Source organism: Crotalus tigris, unplaced genomic scaffold (assembly GCF_016545835.1).
Source record: "Crotalus tigris isolate CLP2741 ecotype Arizona unplaced genomic scaffold, ASM1654583v1 scf7180000024472.5447098, whole genome shotgun sequence".
In the NCBI taxonomy this organism is placed as follows: Eukaryota; Metazoa; Chordata; class Lepidosauria; order Squamata; family Viperidae; genus Crotalus; species Crotalus tigris.
Genome location: NW_024100643.1, coordinates 3,135,228 through 3,150,734, shown reverse-complemented (window position 1 = coordinate 3,150,734; position 15,507 = coordinate 3,135,228). Strand labels below are relative to the sequence as shown.

Genomic DNA, 15,507 nt, shown 5'->3' with positions numbered 1-15,507 from the left:
ATAGAAGCTTTTTCTTGGGTTTTGAGAATATTACTTCTGATTAAATTGTAATTATTGTATCAATTCTTCAACAATATTACCTCTTCTAGTCCACAAGAAAGGATATGGCATAAACAAATACATATTGTGTGTGGGGGGGTTGTTGGCAGAAGTCTTACAAGTTTACTTTCCCTGGTTTCAAGACCCTAGAAATAGTTATCAATTGAACAGCTGGGTTTTGATCTCTTATTATGGCCATCAATTATTTCCTTATTAGGGATTGCTCACATAAAATGTAAAGCATATTAGGACTTAGATTTGCAGGTTTTCTGTCCTTTGTCAGAAAAATAAATGTTACATTATTTTAAAAAGTCAAGTAGTTTTTCCAATTGCCAGCACACTATTTAGTGAATTGCCTAGATAGTGAATTGCAGAGAGAGAGAGAGAAAGAGAGAGAGGGAGGGAGGGAGGGAGGATGGATGGATGATGGACAAACTCACACTGCAGTATATAAATTTAATAAATAAGTAGATGATAAAAGCCATAGCATGACATCTGGTGACAGTTTTTGGAAAGTTACTCCAAATCTTTTTTTTACCACAGTTGTGTTTGCAGAGAAAAGGGGGAGCTTGGCTTGTTGGCTTATGTTTTTTTTAGTTTATTGTTTGCAGTGATATACTTTTTCTTTGAAACACTGCTGAGATTGAGGAGGCACACCAAATATATGCTTGCAGCTGATAATAGGGAGGAAAGGGAAGGAAATAGACTAGTAATAATAAAGCTATATGATATATCGATTCTTGCCCTAGCCGTGAATGATGAAGCATGCAGAACAGAGAGCTCACATGCTTCTACAGTCCTTGCAACAGTAGCCCACTTACCTTTTTGTCAGTTCATTCTTCTTGCTTGAATCCAAGAAAAGGGGGGTTGGCATCCTGCTGAATATGACCTATCACACCATATGCTTTTTTCTCCTTTTTCATAATGTTACACAGAAAGTGCTTCCCTTCCCAGAGAAATCACAGGGACCAGAAGTGCTTCTTGCAAGAAGCCAGCAAAATACTATAATATTCACTTCAGCCTGCAGAAGCCAACAGTTCAGCAACACAACTTGCAAGATTTGCTGGTGATCTCACAGATAAACAGCCAGACCACAAGAGCTAATGATCCAAGAGTGAGAAGTAGTCCCTATTCTTAAGGTAAAGGAAGAGCAGGTAACGAGGGTGGCTGCCTGGTAATCTGTGATGGAAATGTAACATTCTACATATTGGGAGGCACTGGAGGTTTAATACATATTGGGAGGCACTGGAGGTTTAAGAAAAGAGGACCTCACTAGATCAATCTTTAGGCTCTGTTTCTATTGCATTAATTTTAAAAACTATACACCAGGGCAAGAAGATTTGCGTTTACATTCCTTCACCTTCAAATGTTTATTTGTTCTCCTATCCCCATGGGGAAGAGGCAGGGGTTATTAAACTACACTTTCCAGCATTTAATTATTAAGGCAGCAGTAAGTTCTAGTCCAGAAGCATCTGGAGGATAATAGGACCATGTCCTGGACAATAAACATTTTATTTGGCTCTGACTTCATTGCCATTAATTTCAACAACCCTATACCATATATTTCAACATTTTTGGATACTAAGGAACTGAAACTTGAGATTTTTTGAATACAGATAATCCTTAATTTACAATGAGCCATTCAGAAATTATTGAAACCTACAACCTACTTGAGAAAGGAGACTTATGACGTAGCAGTCTCTCCTCCCCCCTCCCACAGTGATGTGAGCATATTTCAAGCACTTGGCAAAATGACCACCTTTACAGCTATTCGCAGCATGTTGCAGTCCCATTTTTAATAACAGTTTTGCCAAAAACCGGCACCCACAACCAACTATTGGATTGCTTAACAACCATGGTGTTTGCTTTACAACTGCCACAAAAAAGTCTTAAAATCAGGTCAATCGTGTGACTAATCCATTTTACAATCATTATGACTTACGATCATAATGATTAGGCTCTATTATGGTCAAGGATTGTCTATATTAAATTGAGATCATTAGGACAATGCAGTATCTATGCCCTGGATTGTGTTTTGGAAGAATTCTTTTATAATGCTAGAATTGAAGCTATTCTCAGGTTTTAACAATTAGGGCAAGTAGACCTGAAATCAGATTGGATCAACATAATCAAATTCAAGCAGCCAAACGATTATTTGGTCACTGCATATTCAGAAACTCCCAAGAGTACCAGTGCAAATATACCATAGCGATCACAAAGGTTATGCTTAATTTTGTCTATTTGTCAAACTTCAGTTGCTGACTCTCGGCAATTCTATAGGCCAGGTCTCTCCACACCTTCCTTCTTGCACTACTTATTTGAGTTTTTTTACGCTTTGACTGGTGACAACTTTGAAGGTGCAAATTTCAAGGCAGAATATACAGTACGTTTAGTGAATAAGTAGGATATTTTAAAATAGTTAAATATATAATTTATTTCTTTTTCTTTCAGGGTCATAATGAATCCTTTGCAAGCACTGGATAGCATTAGAACCCAAAAGAAACAGCTTTCTATTAAAGAGCACCCAGAACTATTCGAACTATTCAACTATACATTTTTCAAGCATAATTCCATTGAAAGCTTCCATGCAGCTGATGAAATTTGAGCTATGAAATAATAGGGTCTTTTTAGAGTAAGTGGATCTTAAAATAGCAGAATGTCCTAATTTTTCTGTTTCTTGAAGAAATATGCAGCTGCTAATAGTTTTCTAAATGAAAAAATCCTCTCCTGTACATTTTTAAGAAAATGAATGCTGCATTAAGTGACTTTCAAATGTAGAGATGTGATCTTTTGTACAACTCCCAGTCATGTATTTCTCTACCTCTGCCTTGTTCTGTGTACTACAGATTGACTCCTAAGAATTGAACTCGATCCAACATATGGTGGGGTGTGTTTTTTTCCTGATTTTTTTTTTTAAATAAAAAATAGCCGTGGAGATTTCGGTGGGGAACTAAAATGCTGCTTAACTGTTCTCCTCCAGTTATCTATTCATTCAAACATTTCCCCATTCTATTATTTTACCTATTGTGGAAAACATACAGGACTCAACAGTAACTCCTATTCTACCTTCTGTTTTCTATTGCAGCTCCCAAAGCTGCTTTTCATTTTAAATAAAAACCGGGAAAGAATTATGTGATAGTTAATAGTTCTAAATAAAGTTTTTTAAATGGCGAAGATTCATATGCAAAGAGATTTTGTGTTTCTCAGTGAAATAAACCACGAATCTATGTATGATTTTGCATCATTTGCTATTGTCCTTGTGCTTTTTTTCAAATAAAATTAATTTTAAAATAATTTTATTAAAGATTACAAAAAAAGAAATAAAAACTACACAAACTACAAAAATATAAGAATTAAAAAAGGAAAAAGAAAATAGTGTGAAAAAGAAGAAAAAGTACCTCCTCTTCATCTCAACAAGTACAATTTAAATAGTGTAATTTATTGCTATCTCTTAAATTACCCCATATACTCTCTTCACTCCAAATCTTATCTTTTAACTAAAAACAAAATCCAAAATCCTCATCATTTGTTTCTTATCAGCAAAAGTCCAATAAAGGACATTGCTATGATTGATTATTTATCTTAACCTTGATCAAATAAGACAGCTCTTTATTCCTGCCCTATATTTTTAACTATCTTAATTCTTAATCCCTTCAAACAGAGTCACAGAGCTAGTTTTCTTGTGATCTTTTTTGTTTTTTTTTTGTTCTTTGTTTTTTTAAATTAACCACCATCCTTTGTACATCCAGGGGAGAAAGTTCATCCTTTTTTAAAATCACTTCTCAAGTTCTTCAAGACTTTAATAGATACCTTTTTTGTATCCTATAAAAATTATCCATGTCTCTTTTCTGGTTTGGTAGTTATATATCTCCTTTAGGCAATGAAACATCATCCTATTTCATTTGCAAGTCCAGTGCATTCCTTTTTGTATCCTTCTCATTCTTTTCACATTTCTGTCCATATTAAGATTGATTTCAAACTTATCCTAAGTAACTTGTTTTTCTTTATTCCTTAACAGTCCACCTACCCATCATTTCTAAAAATTTCAAAGATCATTTTTCATAAATTTTCCCCAGAGAAGTCACTGTTATAATATTTTATTTCATTTATTTAATTGTGTCCCTTGTTATACTCTAGCTTCCCCTAGTGTTCAACTTTCAGAATCCCATTTTCTAATTTTGATTGAAGAAAACCCAAATAATTATAATTTCCCAGGGGAGGAAACTGTTTTGGAATTCCAAGTCCTTCTAAATCCTTAATCCATTGTTAACTTTCCAAAATCAATATTCCAAGCATGCTTTAGCTGTTTAATCAAAAAGGTAATATTTTTCGACAACTTCAAAATCATGTTTATATTTTTTTTCTCTAAGAAGGCAGTTCATTTGATGAATGCACCATAACTTGCCTTTCTGAAGGGTATTAATTCTTCAAAACAACAATAACAACAAAATAAATTCAAAGTGATTGGGAAAAAAATGAGATTTTCATGTCCTTTTCATGTTTCATGACAGTGAGCAAAGTTTTTTCTCCAAAAACTTGCAACTGCTCGACTCATAAGCTGATCACAACAATTTTGATTCTGTGATCTACTTATAAGGAGCAGCTATACGGAGTTCACATGGCAATCGCAAAGGTCTCTCCTTAATTTGAAGAGAATTTTAGCAGACTTAATACAGTTGCCAACTCAACTGCAATGCTGTCCCACTGCAAGGAGAAAAGTTTAGTTTACCATGGCTCTCAACCAGAAATCTGGTCCTTTTGCTTTTTCCACTGTATTTTTTTATTGGTCATATGTTTTTGCTATCAGTATAATTTAATCTTTTTTTCATCTTGTACATTTTGTCCATTCTTTCTATTTTTTAACAAGAGAAAGAGATAGTGGAATGGATTAATATTATCCATGATCTTTGTGTCATAAAAAGCAAGTTATATTTTTAATATGATACATGACAAATTGGAACAAGCAATGTTATGTCTATACAGTAGACATTTTCATATTATGGATAAGGAATTATAAGGAATTATACAGTAGTAAATCCTTCTTTTTCCATGCAGTAACTGGGACCTTTTATCTTTTTATCTTGAAGATGTTACTGCAAATATGTCAAAGTAAATATAATCTACAAATATTATATAGCAATTGTGTAGTGAATTTCAAGCATGGAGTCACTTCATCTCTATTGTATAGTCATTTACTGGAGATGGTAATACATAACTTTCTGACTTCCGAAATTTCTACAGTATTTGCTTTCTAATCAATTATTTATCTATCTGTATTTGTACTGTGTCTTTTAATTGCTCATGATGCTAATAGTGATTACCAGCCCTTTGTGAAACAGCTTTGATTTGTTTCAACAAGTTGCTTGGGATCAGAGAGTTCATTTGAGTTGCCTCATCAAGGTAAAAATGTAATGTGTTTTGCCTTCATGATGGACTTTGGATTTTCTAGAAATCTCCTCTAAGTCTCCTTTGACATATTCCAAAGTGTTGGAAGAGATTGTGGAGATGAGCAGTTTCATTCATCTTCACTCTTAGACGTGATTCCATTGCTTTTCAAAGTAGATATAAGCAAATTTACTTTGAACTATTGAAGTACAGCACTCCTTTACCTCAAAGATCTGCACAGTGATAATTGGTCAAAGTGCTTTTAAAATGTGACTTTTATAAAATTTAAAAAACAGGTAACACATTATCTTAAGTAATCATTAGACTACCTATAATCACTAGTCCATCTCCTAAGGCTTACAGTAGCTAAAGAAAGTTTTTACTCTTTCCCCTAAAGTTGGAAAGAGTGAAGATTAAATATAAATCATGATAGAATTTATTCTAACTTTTGGGAAAAATACATATAAACATTTCTCCCATATAGTGTTCTGTAACATCCTTCCCACAAAGCTGGAAAATAGCTGATATAGTTCCCTTCTTCAACAAAGAAAAAAAACAGCTCCAAGAAATTAGGCTTGTGCCCCTGACTGGTAAATTCTTAAGGATTGACAAGGAGTATCCACTAATAAAAGTGCTGCTGCTATGCTGTTGCTATGTTATCTTTTGCTGCTTGGAATAACTGTATAAGGGCAATAAACACTGTGAAAGGCAGGCAGACACCTTTGCACCCTGCAATGACTGATCTCTGATTCTGTCAGCTGGCACCCCAGATGGGACCCCCCTGTGGGTAGCAACAGCCAACATACTTACCAGCGTCTGGAACAGACCCCTAGGTGCACCTTCGTCCTCCAATATCCCTCAGTGGTAAGTATGGGTTGCAATCTATCTTAACACCAGCAGAAACATGTACAGGAACTTTGATTCCTGTTACACAAGTCAGGCATGAGAATGCCTGAGGCAGACATAAGGAAGCTGGTTGAGGAGGTAGGGAAACATTGCCCCTGGCATCCAGAGTGCGGGACGCTCCGTTTACGAGATTGGGTAAAGATAGGGCATACTTTACATCTTGAACCCTGAGCTCCAATACAGATATTACATCGATGATATCAATGCTGTCAAGCAGTGGAAAAATTTGGCTCTAATGCTTCGGCAGGACAAAATTGACTACAAGCCCCCCGCCTGATTATGATCAAGTAAAACTTGTTCCCCCGAAAGCATCTCCAATTGGATCTTCAGCTCCTTCTGAAGAGGCTAATTCTTTTACCTCCTTATGGCCATCATACACCCCCATAAGGAAAATATTAGAGGAACAATTAGAAAAAGGGGGAAATATAGAAGAAATTACCAATATGCTTTCTGTTTGTCCAGTACATGCCATGGGAAAGTAAATCAGAATGGAGCTCAAATAGTGGAATATTGCCCTTTGTCATATGCAATTTTAACAGAACTTAGAAAAGGAATTAGAGATATGGTGTTGGGAAGTACCTATGTGCAGGGAATGCTGGAAGCCACTATGAGAAATCATATCTTAGTGCCTGAAGATTGGAAAACTACCTTTTGCATGTTGCTTACTCCAGCACAATACGTAGTTTGGGACAGCGAGTTTAAACATCAATGTGTTGTGCGTGCTCTTAACTCGGGGCGGTGGTGGTTCTTTATTCCTGATCAATTGTACGGTTCTGGTCCCTTTGCCCCAGTTGATGCCCAGGTTGTTCTACCGGCTGCCACTTTACAGGTTTCTTCTGAATGCGCTTATCGAGCCTTCAGAAAAGTGCCTGTTTCTAGTAAGCCTCATCAAGCCTTCTAATATCAGGCAGAAGGCTACTGAACTATATCCTGATTTTATTAATAGACTACAGGATGCCTTATGGCAGCAGATAGACAATCCTGAAGCTCTGCAGGAATTGTTGATGAGGCTGGCAAAGGACAATGCCACTTCTAATGTTGAAGGGCAATTATCGGTCTGGGAAAAAATCCAGAATTGGCAGATATGATTAGAGCATGTCAAGATATAGGAACAGCCTCTTATCAAACCAATTTATTGGCGGCTGCTTTATCATAAGGCAGCAAGCCTCAAGGAAAGTGTTACAACTGTGGCAAACCTGGTCATTTTAAAAGGGAATGTAGAAATCCGGGGGGGTGGTATGTCTGCAGCATCTCGCTCCTCTTTCCATCGCTCCTCTTTCCATCCGGGATTGAAGCCAAAAACAAAATGCCTGAAGTGTCAGAAGAGTTATCATTGGGCAAGTGAATGTCAGTCGGGAAACGGCCAACCAGGCCGGTCTCTGGACCCAGGCCAACAGAGACAACAGACCAACAATAAAAAATACTCCTGTAGCTACAAAAGGTAGTGCCGGTATTGATTTGATACTGCAGGAGGAAGTGAAATTTAAATTTCCTGGGGAGATTCAAGTAGTTCCATCTCAATTATCAGGCCCCCTGCCACAAAATTATGTAGGGCTTGTCCTTCCAAGGTCAAGCATGAGTAAAAAAGGCATTTTTGTTATCCCTTAGGTGATAGATTCGGACTATCCCGGAATTATTTATGTTCAATTGTGGACCAACTTGCCTCAAATTTTGCCCATTTACACTACCCCTGCTCAGCTCTTGCATTTGTCTTATTTTGTCCCGGCAGGGGGAGAGTTAAAGGAGAGAGGGGAAGGAGGCTTCGGTTCTACTAACCCAGCCACTTCCGTTATAGCTGCCATCACTACCCCAATCACATTTCAACAGCCCCATCAGATCATTGTGCTGAAGGGTAAGCCATTTGAGGGAATTTTGGACACTGGAGCAGATGTTTCAGTGATCTCTGTCAAGCAATGGCCTGCCACCTGGCCAACCGAGCCCTGTCCAAGTGTGTGAGATGTGGGGGGTCGTCAAAGTGCACGTCAAAGTGCGTAATTTCTTTCAGCCCATTTGCCTAATTCAGATTTGGTCATTCAGGTCCGCCCCTTTATATTAGATATTCATGTCAGCCTTTGGGGACGTGACCTGCTCAGTAAAATGGGTGCCACCCTCACTTTGGACGACTTACTGTCCTCCCATTGAAGAGCCGGTGCGGACTGATCAATGGCACATATCATATGAAAAATTGACGGCTCTCCACCAGCTGGTTAATGATCAGCTGCTTGCTGGTCATGTTGTGCCTTCCACTAGTCCGTGGAATACCCCTGTTTTTGTCATAAAAAAGAAAAGTGGCAGGTGGCACTTCTTGCACGACCTTAGGGCCATTAATGCCTATATTCAACTATGGGCCCTTTGCAGTGTGAAACACCTAACCCTAATTTGATTCCTCAAGATCATGAAGTAATGGTAATTGACTTAAAGGATTGTTTTTTCTCTATTCCTCTATGCTCCCCTGATCAGGAAAAGTTTGCATTTACTGTGCCTGCAGTGAATCATTCAGAACCTAATAAATGTTATCACTGGACAGGAAATGGACATTACCACAGGGGATGCTGAACAGTCCCACACTATGTCAGCTTTATGTCATTGCAGCGTTAGCCCTTTTTCGCAAACATCATCCGTTGGCTTTGGTATATCATTATATGGATGATATTTTAATTGGAGCAGCAAAGATACAACCTAATTGGCTTTCCGAAATACAAAATGATTTAAGTCTCTATGGATTGCAGGTTGCCCAGGAAAAAATACAGCTGCACTCTCCCTATCTTTATTTAGGGCATAAAATGTTGCAATCTTATTCTGCTCCAGCTTTTCCTCACTTGAGCTTACCCAAAGTTATTTCATTGGTCAATTTGCAACAATTGTTGGGCACCTTCAATTGGGTTCACCCATATTTTTCTTTACCTATACATTTGCTTAGTCCATTATTTGACTTATTGACCAAGGGAAAACAACCTGGACATCTCATTATAGTTCCACATGCAGCACACGCCACAGTTGAACAAATTAATGACATCTTGAGTACTCAATTTGTGGACCGAATTCCACATAAAAATTGTCAGTTAACCCTTTTGATATTTCCTACTACTAAGCTACCTACAGGAGTATTAGCTGTGTTAGAAGTGCAAAAAGTATATTGTATTGAATGGCTTTATTTACCCTATACCCCATCCCAAAATGTTTTGCCATTTATCCAGGCTGTTGCTGAAATAATAACCTAAGGACGCACTCGAGCTTGCCGTCAAAATTAATTAATATCAATTAATTAATATTGTTCTTCCTATCCCAAAATCTGATTTTCAATTTTATTTTCAGAATAACTTATCTCTTCAGTGCTCTTTAACTGAATATATAGGCTGTATTTCATATCATTTGCCTAAAGATCCTCGGCTTGCTTGTTTAATGACTTCTTCCTTTCCTGTCCACCCACTGCTTTCTCCTTCTCCATTGCCACAAGCTCCTACTGTTTTTTCCAATGGAGGGCAAATGAGAGGAGTGATTGCTTACAAGGGTCCTCATGATGATACCTGGAAAGTGTCCTACACTGCAGTACAATCCTCATCGCAACGCTCAGAATTATCTGCTGCTATTCTAGCTTTTCTCAACAGCCTTTTAATTTAATCTCTGACTCTCATTATGTGTGTCAACTTATTTTTAATCTTCCAGGTGCTTATATCACGCCCAGGATTGACCCCAATCTCATGGCTTTGTTTTTAACTTTGCAGCAGCTGCTACAAGATTGGAAGCATTTATACTTTGTTTCTCTTATACGCAGTCACTCATCCCTTCCTGCCATCTTTCTGAAGGCAATAGTCATGCTGATGCTGCTGTTCATGTTTTCCCCATTCTATTTTCAGACTCTTTTTTTAGTCACTCTTTTTTTCATCAAAATGCTAGGGGGCTGGCACAAGCTTGTCATATTCCACTCGACCAAGCCAAGCAGATTGTTTCATCCTGTCCCCAATGTTCTGGGGCATCTCCTTCGGGGGACACGGGAGTTAATCCCCATGATTACACCTCTAATTAACTATGGCAAATGGATGTTACCCATGTTCCCTCTTTGGCTCCCTGGAAATATATTCATCTATCTATTGATACCTACTCAGGAGCAATTTGGGCCATGCCTCAAAGAGGGGAAACAGTTCAACATGTTATTTCTCAACTTTTTTCGGTCATTACAGCCTTGAGTAAGCCCTCTTCTTTAAAAACTGATAACGGGCCAGCCTATTCTTCAGTGGCCTTTTTGCAATTTTGTACAACCTGGAATATTGTTCTTACTCATGGTCTCCCCTATAATTTCACAGGTCAAGCCATCGTGGAACGTGCTAATCGGTCCTTTAAGGACTGCCTCCACAAACAAATAAAAAAGGAGGGCTCTCGGGTACCCAATTTGTTGTGGGTAACACAACAGGTTAAAAAAGTATTATTTACATTAAACCAATTGAATGTTTCCATTCAAAATTCAAAATTCAATTGCTTATCAGAGACACTTTCAACAGAAAATAAGTTTGCCTCCCTCTCTGGTATATTATCGGGCTTTACCAGACAAAGCATGGTTGGGACTGGTCCCTCTGATCACTTGGGGACGAGACTATGCTGCTGTGCTTGCTCCTACAGGACCTTTGTGGATTCCAGTACATTGCGTTCGCCCAGCCAAGGATGTCATGGCACCAGTCCCTGGATCCGGTCCCAGAAATGGCAAGGGTGACTCTACAGATGGCACAGTGACCAATCTGATCCCATAGTGCCAGTGTGCCAGGACTTGCTGTTCGTGCTCACCTCAACATTAACGCTGTTGCGTGTAATTTAGCAAAAACAATTAATGCTACTTCTTCAGCTATCTCTGCAATTAACCATTAGCTGCAAGATTTGAGAAAGGCTATCTTGCAAAATTGCGCTGCTATTGATTATTTGCTTCTGTGCCAGCATTTGGGTTGTGAAAGTTTTGAAGGAATGTTTTGTTTCAATATTTTGGATAGGTCACAAACCATCCAGCACCAGCTCAATATTTTACACAATTTGGCCTCTGATTTGAAAATTGATACTTTAGGATCTTGGTGGGAAGGCCTTTGGGTTTGATTGCCCAAGGATTATTGGGAAATGTCCTACATTATTTAGTCATTATTTGTGCTATTTTGATTGGTGGGTGCTGCTTTGTTCAGTGTATACCTTCCTTTTGCAACTTATGTATCACAGCTTTTTGCCCCAAACCCTCTCCCACATTGCCTCAGGGTCACGTTTGTGCCCTATATAAACAACTGCAAGGATGTTCCTCTCCTGATTATGATCCTTTTACTAACCCTTCTTATGACGATGTCTCATCTAACAAAACAAAAAAGAGTGAGATGTAGAGATAGGGTTCATGTAGAGTTCGTGTGCAGCACACTGCCTCAGCTCAAATACATGATCTCACCTAGTTCACATGATCTCACCTAGTTTACACCCACAGGATATTGCAGAAAACTGCCCCTGGCTCGTAAATTCTTAAGGATTGACAAGGAGTATCCACCAATAAAAGTGCTGTTGCTATGTTATCTTTTGCTGCTTGGAATAACTGTATAAGAGCAATAAACACTGCGAAAGGCAGGCAGACACCTTTGCACCCTGCAATGATTGATCTCTGATTCTGTCAAAATCTTATTTCATTCTTTGGCAAAGTGATTAAATCACTAGACCAGCAAAATACAGTGGACATAATATATGTGGATTTCAGTAAGGCATTTGACAAAGTAGACTACAGCCTACTTCTTGGTAAGTAAAAAAAATGTGGGATAGACAGTATCACAACAGATGGATTTGTAACTGGCTGACAAATCGCACTCAATGTGTAGTCCTTAATGGAACTACATCTATATGGAGGAAAGCAAGCAGGGTATCCCTAAAGGTTCTGTTTTAGGCCCAGTACTCTTCAACATCTTCATAAATTATTTAGATGAGAGAATAGAAGGGGAACATCAGATTTGCAGATGACACTAAAATGGCAGGAATAGCCAACACTTGAGAAGATAGGCTCAAAATCCAGATGGATCTCAACAGACTTGAACACTTGGCCCTATCTAACAAAATGTAATTCAATGTAGAGAAAAGTAAAGTTTACACTTAGGTAAAGAAAATGTTCAGGTACAGATTAGACAAAATCTGGTTTAATAGCAATAACTATGAGAGGGATCTTGGAGTCCTACTGGCCAATCACTGAAATATGAGCCATATGTGGCTATGTGAGGCAGCAGCTCAAAGAGCCATTAGAAATCAGAGGGATAGAATATATAACAGAGGGATAGAATCAAGATCATGTGAAGTACTAGTACCACTTTATAAAGCCTTAGTAAGACCACACTTGGAATATTGCATCCAGTTTTGGTCACCATATTATAAAAAAGACATTGAGACTGGAAAAAGTGTAGAAAAGAGCAACAAAGATGATTAGAGAGCTAGCGACCAAAACAAATGAAGAATGGTTGCAAGAATTGGGTATGTCTAGTGTTGTGAAAAGATGGACTAGCAATAACATGATAGCAATATTTAAATATTTGAGGGGCTGTCACAAAGAAGGGGGTTAACCTATTTTCCAAAGCACCAGAAGGCAAGGCAAGAAACGCTGGAAACTAATGAAGGAGAGAAGCAACCTAGAACTAAGGAGAAATTTCCTAACAATGAGAAGAATTAATGAGTTACCTTCAGAAGTTGTGGGCTCCATCATTGGAGGCTTTTAAGAAGAGACTGGACAACCGCTTGTCTGGAATGGCATAGGGTCTCCTGCTTGAGCAGGGGATTGGACTAGGAGACCTCCAAGATCCCTTCCAACTCTGTTATTCTGTTAAAGCAAAAATGAATTCTGTCCCAGAACAAATGTAAGTTTGACTTGAATGAATGACAATATATTCTTATTGTAGAACTTGAAGTATTCAGATTACAGAAGTTACCTTCCATTCCCGCCACCACTCCCCTCCAGTCCTGGTGTCAGAGCTGCCAGCCCCCAAAATTTGCAGAGCAGCTGCAGCACTTTTTTTAAAAATTGCTCATTGCAGCTCCCCTTGCAGCATCATGACTTCCTGCCTGCCACCCAATTGGCTGGTGGCTATTTGTCTCATGGAGCCAAAGTCTCAGAACAAAGGGTGCCTTGGTGAAAGGGCCAGCCAAAGGTTGTGGGGCGGAGGGCAAGGGCCCCATTAGCCAGGGAGAATGGGCGGGGGAGGGCCAGTCAAGGAGGAATTCTGGATACAAATGGGCTGAGGTGGGAGGAAAAAGAGGCGTGGCCAAGTGTCCTTGCCTTAAGGTCCCATTCCAATATTCTAAAGTCCTTGTATCATCGCCACCTCATTCTAATCTATCACTATCCTTTTAGAAATATTAACTGATAACTATATGAACTATATGATAACTATATGAACATTCTACATTGGCAAATAATTCTAGATGCTTAGGAGTGGAAGGCAACTTCTGTAATCTGAATATTTCAAGTTCTACCACCAGAATATATTGTCATTCACCATGGCTAGTACCATGGCTTGGTGACTGCCACCCAATTGGCTATTTATTTCTATGCAGCCAAAGGCCCAGGACAAAGGGTACCTTGGCAAAAGGACCAGACCGAAGGGCACAGGGTGGAGGGCAAGGGCCCCATTGGCAGGGAGAATGCGTGGAGGAGGGCCATCCAAGGAGGAATGCTGGAGGCAAATGGGCTGAGGAGAAGCAGGCATGGCCAAGGGTCCTTGCCTGAACGACCTAGACCAGGGGTTCCCAACCAGGGGTGCGAAACGATATTCCAGGGGGTATGAAAACTTGGGCTTTCAAAATTATAGTGTATATGCATAATTTGTTGCTGTTATTTCGAACTTTTGTAAGGAGTGCGAGAATATATCAGAAGCGTTCTAGGATGCAGGGTAGAGAAAAGGACAGGAACCGCTGACCTAGACCTTAGTGTATGGCTCAGTTGGCTCAACTAGAGTGAAATTTAGAAGAGTATCTCCAAAGATGATAAATGTTTAAGCAAGCTATGCTAATATAGGCAGATTCTGCTGGAAGAAAGTTGTTTTTGTTGCCTCCCAGACTGGAGCTACAAAAGAAGAACCAGAGGAGAAAATTATCAAGTTGTTTAATGTATAGCTCAGATTCCATCAGCCTCGTGTCCTCTAAATGTATTCAATTTCAATTCCCATAGTTCCTTTGATCAAGAAACATGGTTGTTATTGGTGTCCATTTCTGATATCAGATTGGGGAAGGACTATTATCTAAGCGCAGTCACAAGTCATAACATGCTGCGGAATTATGACTTACATATTAGTTATGTCACCATTAATACAGATCATCTCACTAACCCCAGGAAGAAGATGAAGAAAAAATAATTGATTTGCTTAGTAAAATGCTGAATTCTTAATGCATCATAGTCAAATTACATACAAGAGCAACTAGAAGAGGGCAGCAATGAACAATTGCAATAATAACAATGACAGCCTGCATATTTGATTAACTTATGATATAGGTAAGTAATTTTGTACTGATGTACAAAGTGTTGGACATTAAGAGATCAATTGTAAGGAGGAAAACAGTGTCACTAGAAGAATTACAAGTTAATTGGCAAGCCTTTGTGAATGCAAACACCAGATTTGATAGCATATTACTAAGCATTACTAATGCTCCACATGTTTTGAATTGATTCTCATGAACTCCAACCAGCAATGATGAGTTGCACAGATAGGCTCAGCATAGAAATATTCAATGACTGTGATTTGATGGACTGTCTCATTATCCCACCCCAAAGGACATGATGTGATATTGCCATGTGATCACTGGCAGCAATAATATAGTCATTGAAGAGTTGATTGTGTCATCAGTTTATAGTACAATACTAAAGTTGGATAAAAGAAGAAACTCTCCATCAAGGAGCTGAATGACTACAGTCTGATTGTTCTGATGTCCGTAGTTATGAAAACCTTTGAAAGATTAACGCTCGCCCATCTGAAAACCATCACAGATCCACTGTTAGACCCTTTGCAATTTTCCTACTGAGCAAATAGATCAGCAAATGGTGCTGTTAATATGGCACTCCACTACATCCTACAATATCTTGAATCTCCAAGGACCTACCAGTATGCAAGTGTCCTTTTCATAAATTTCAGCTCAGCAGTTCGGTATTCAATAGCATAATTCCAGAAATTCTTCTCACTAAATTCAACT

The 15,507-nt window shown here is 38.7% G+C and overlaps 1 protein-coding gene across 4 annotated transcripts in view; it reads left to right on the top strand.

Annotated features, from left to right (window-relative positions):
- The window catches only part of TTLL6 (tubulin tyrosine ligase like 6), a 43,077-nt gene extending 39,744 nt beyond the window's left edge, over nucleotides 1-3,333 (top strand). For all 4 annotated transcript variants that reach the window (XM_039333172.1, XM_039333171.1, XM_039333174.1 and 1 more), the window contains 2 exons: nucleotides 975-1,178; nucleotides 2,491-3,333. In XM_039333172.1, coding sequence (XP_039189106.1) covers nucleotides 975-1,177 — 203 coding nt within the window. In that variant the 3' untranslated portion in view covers nucleotide 1,178; nucleotides 2,491-3,333. The remainder of the gene's footprint in view (nucleotides 1-974; nucleotides 1,179-2,490) is intronic.
- Nucleotides 3,334-15,507: the final 12,174 nt, after the last annotated feature.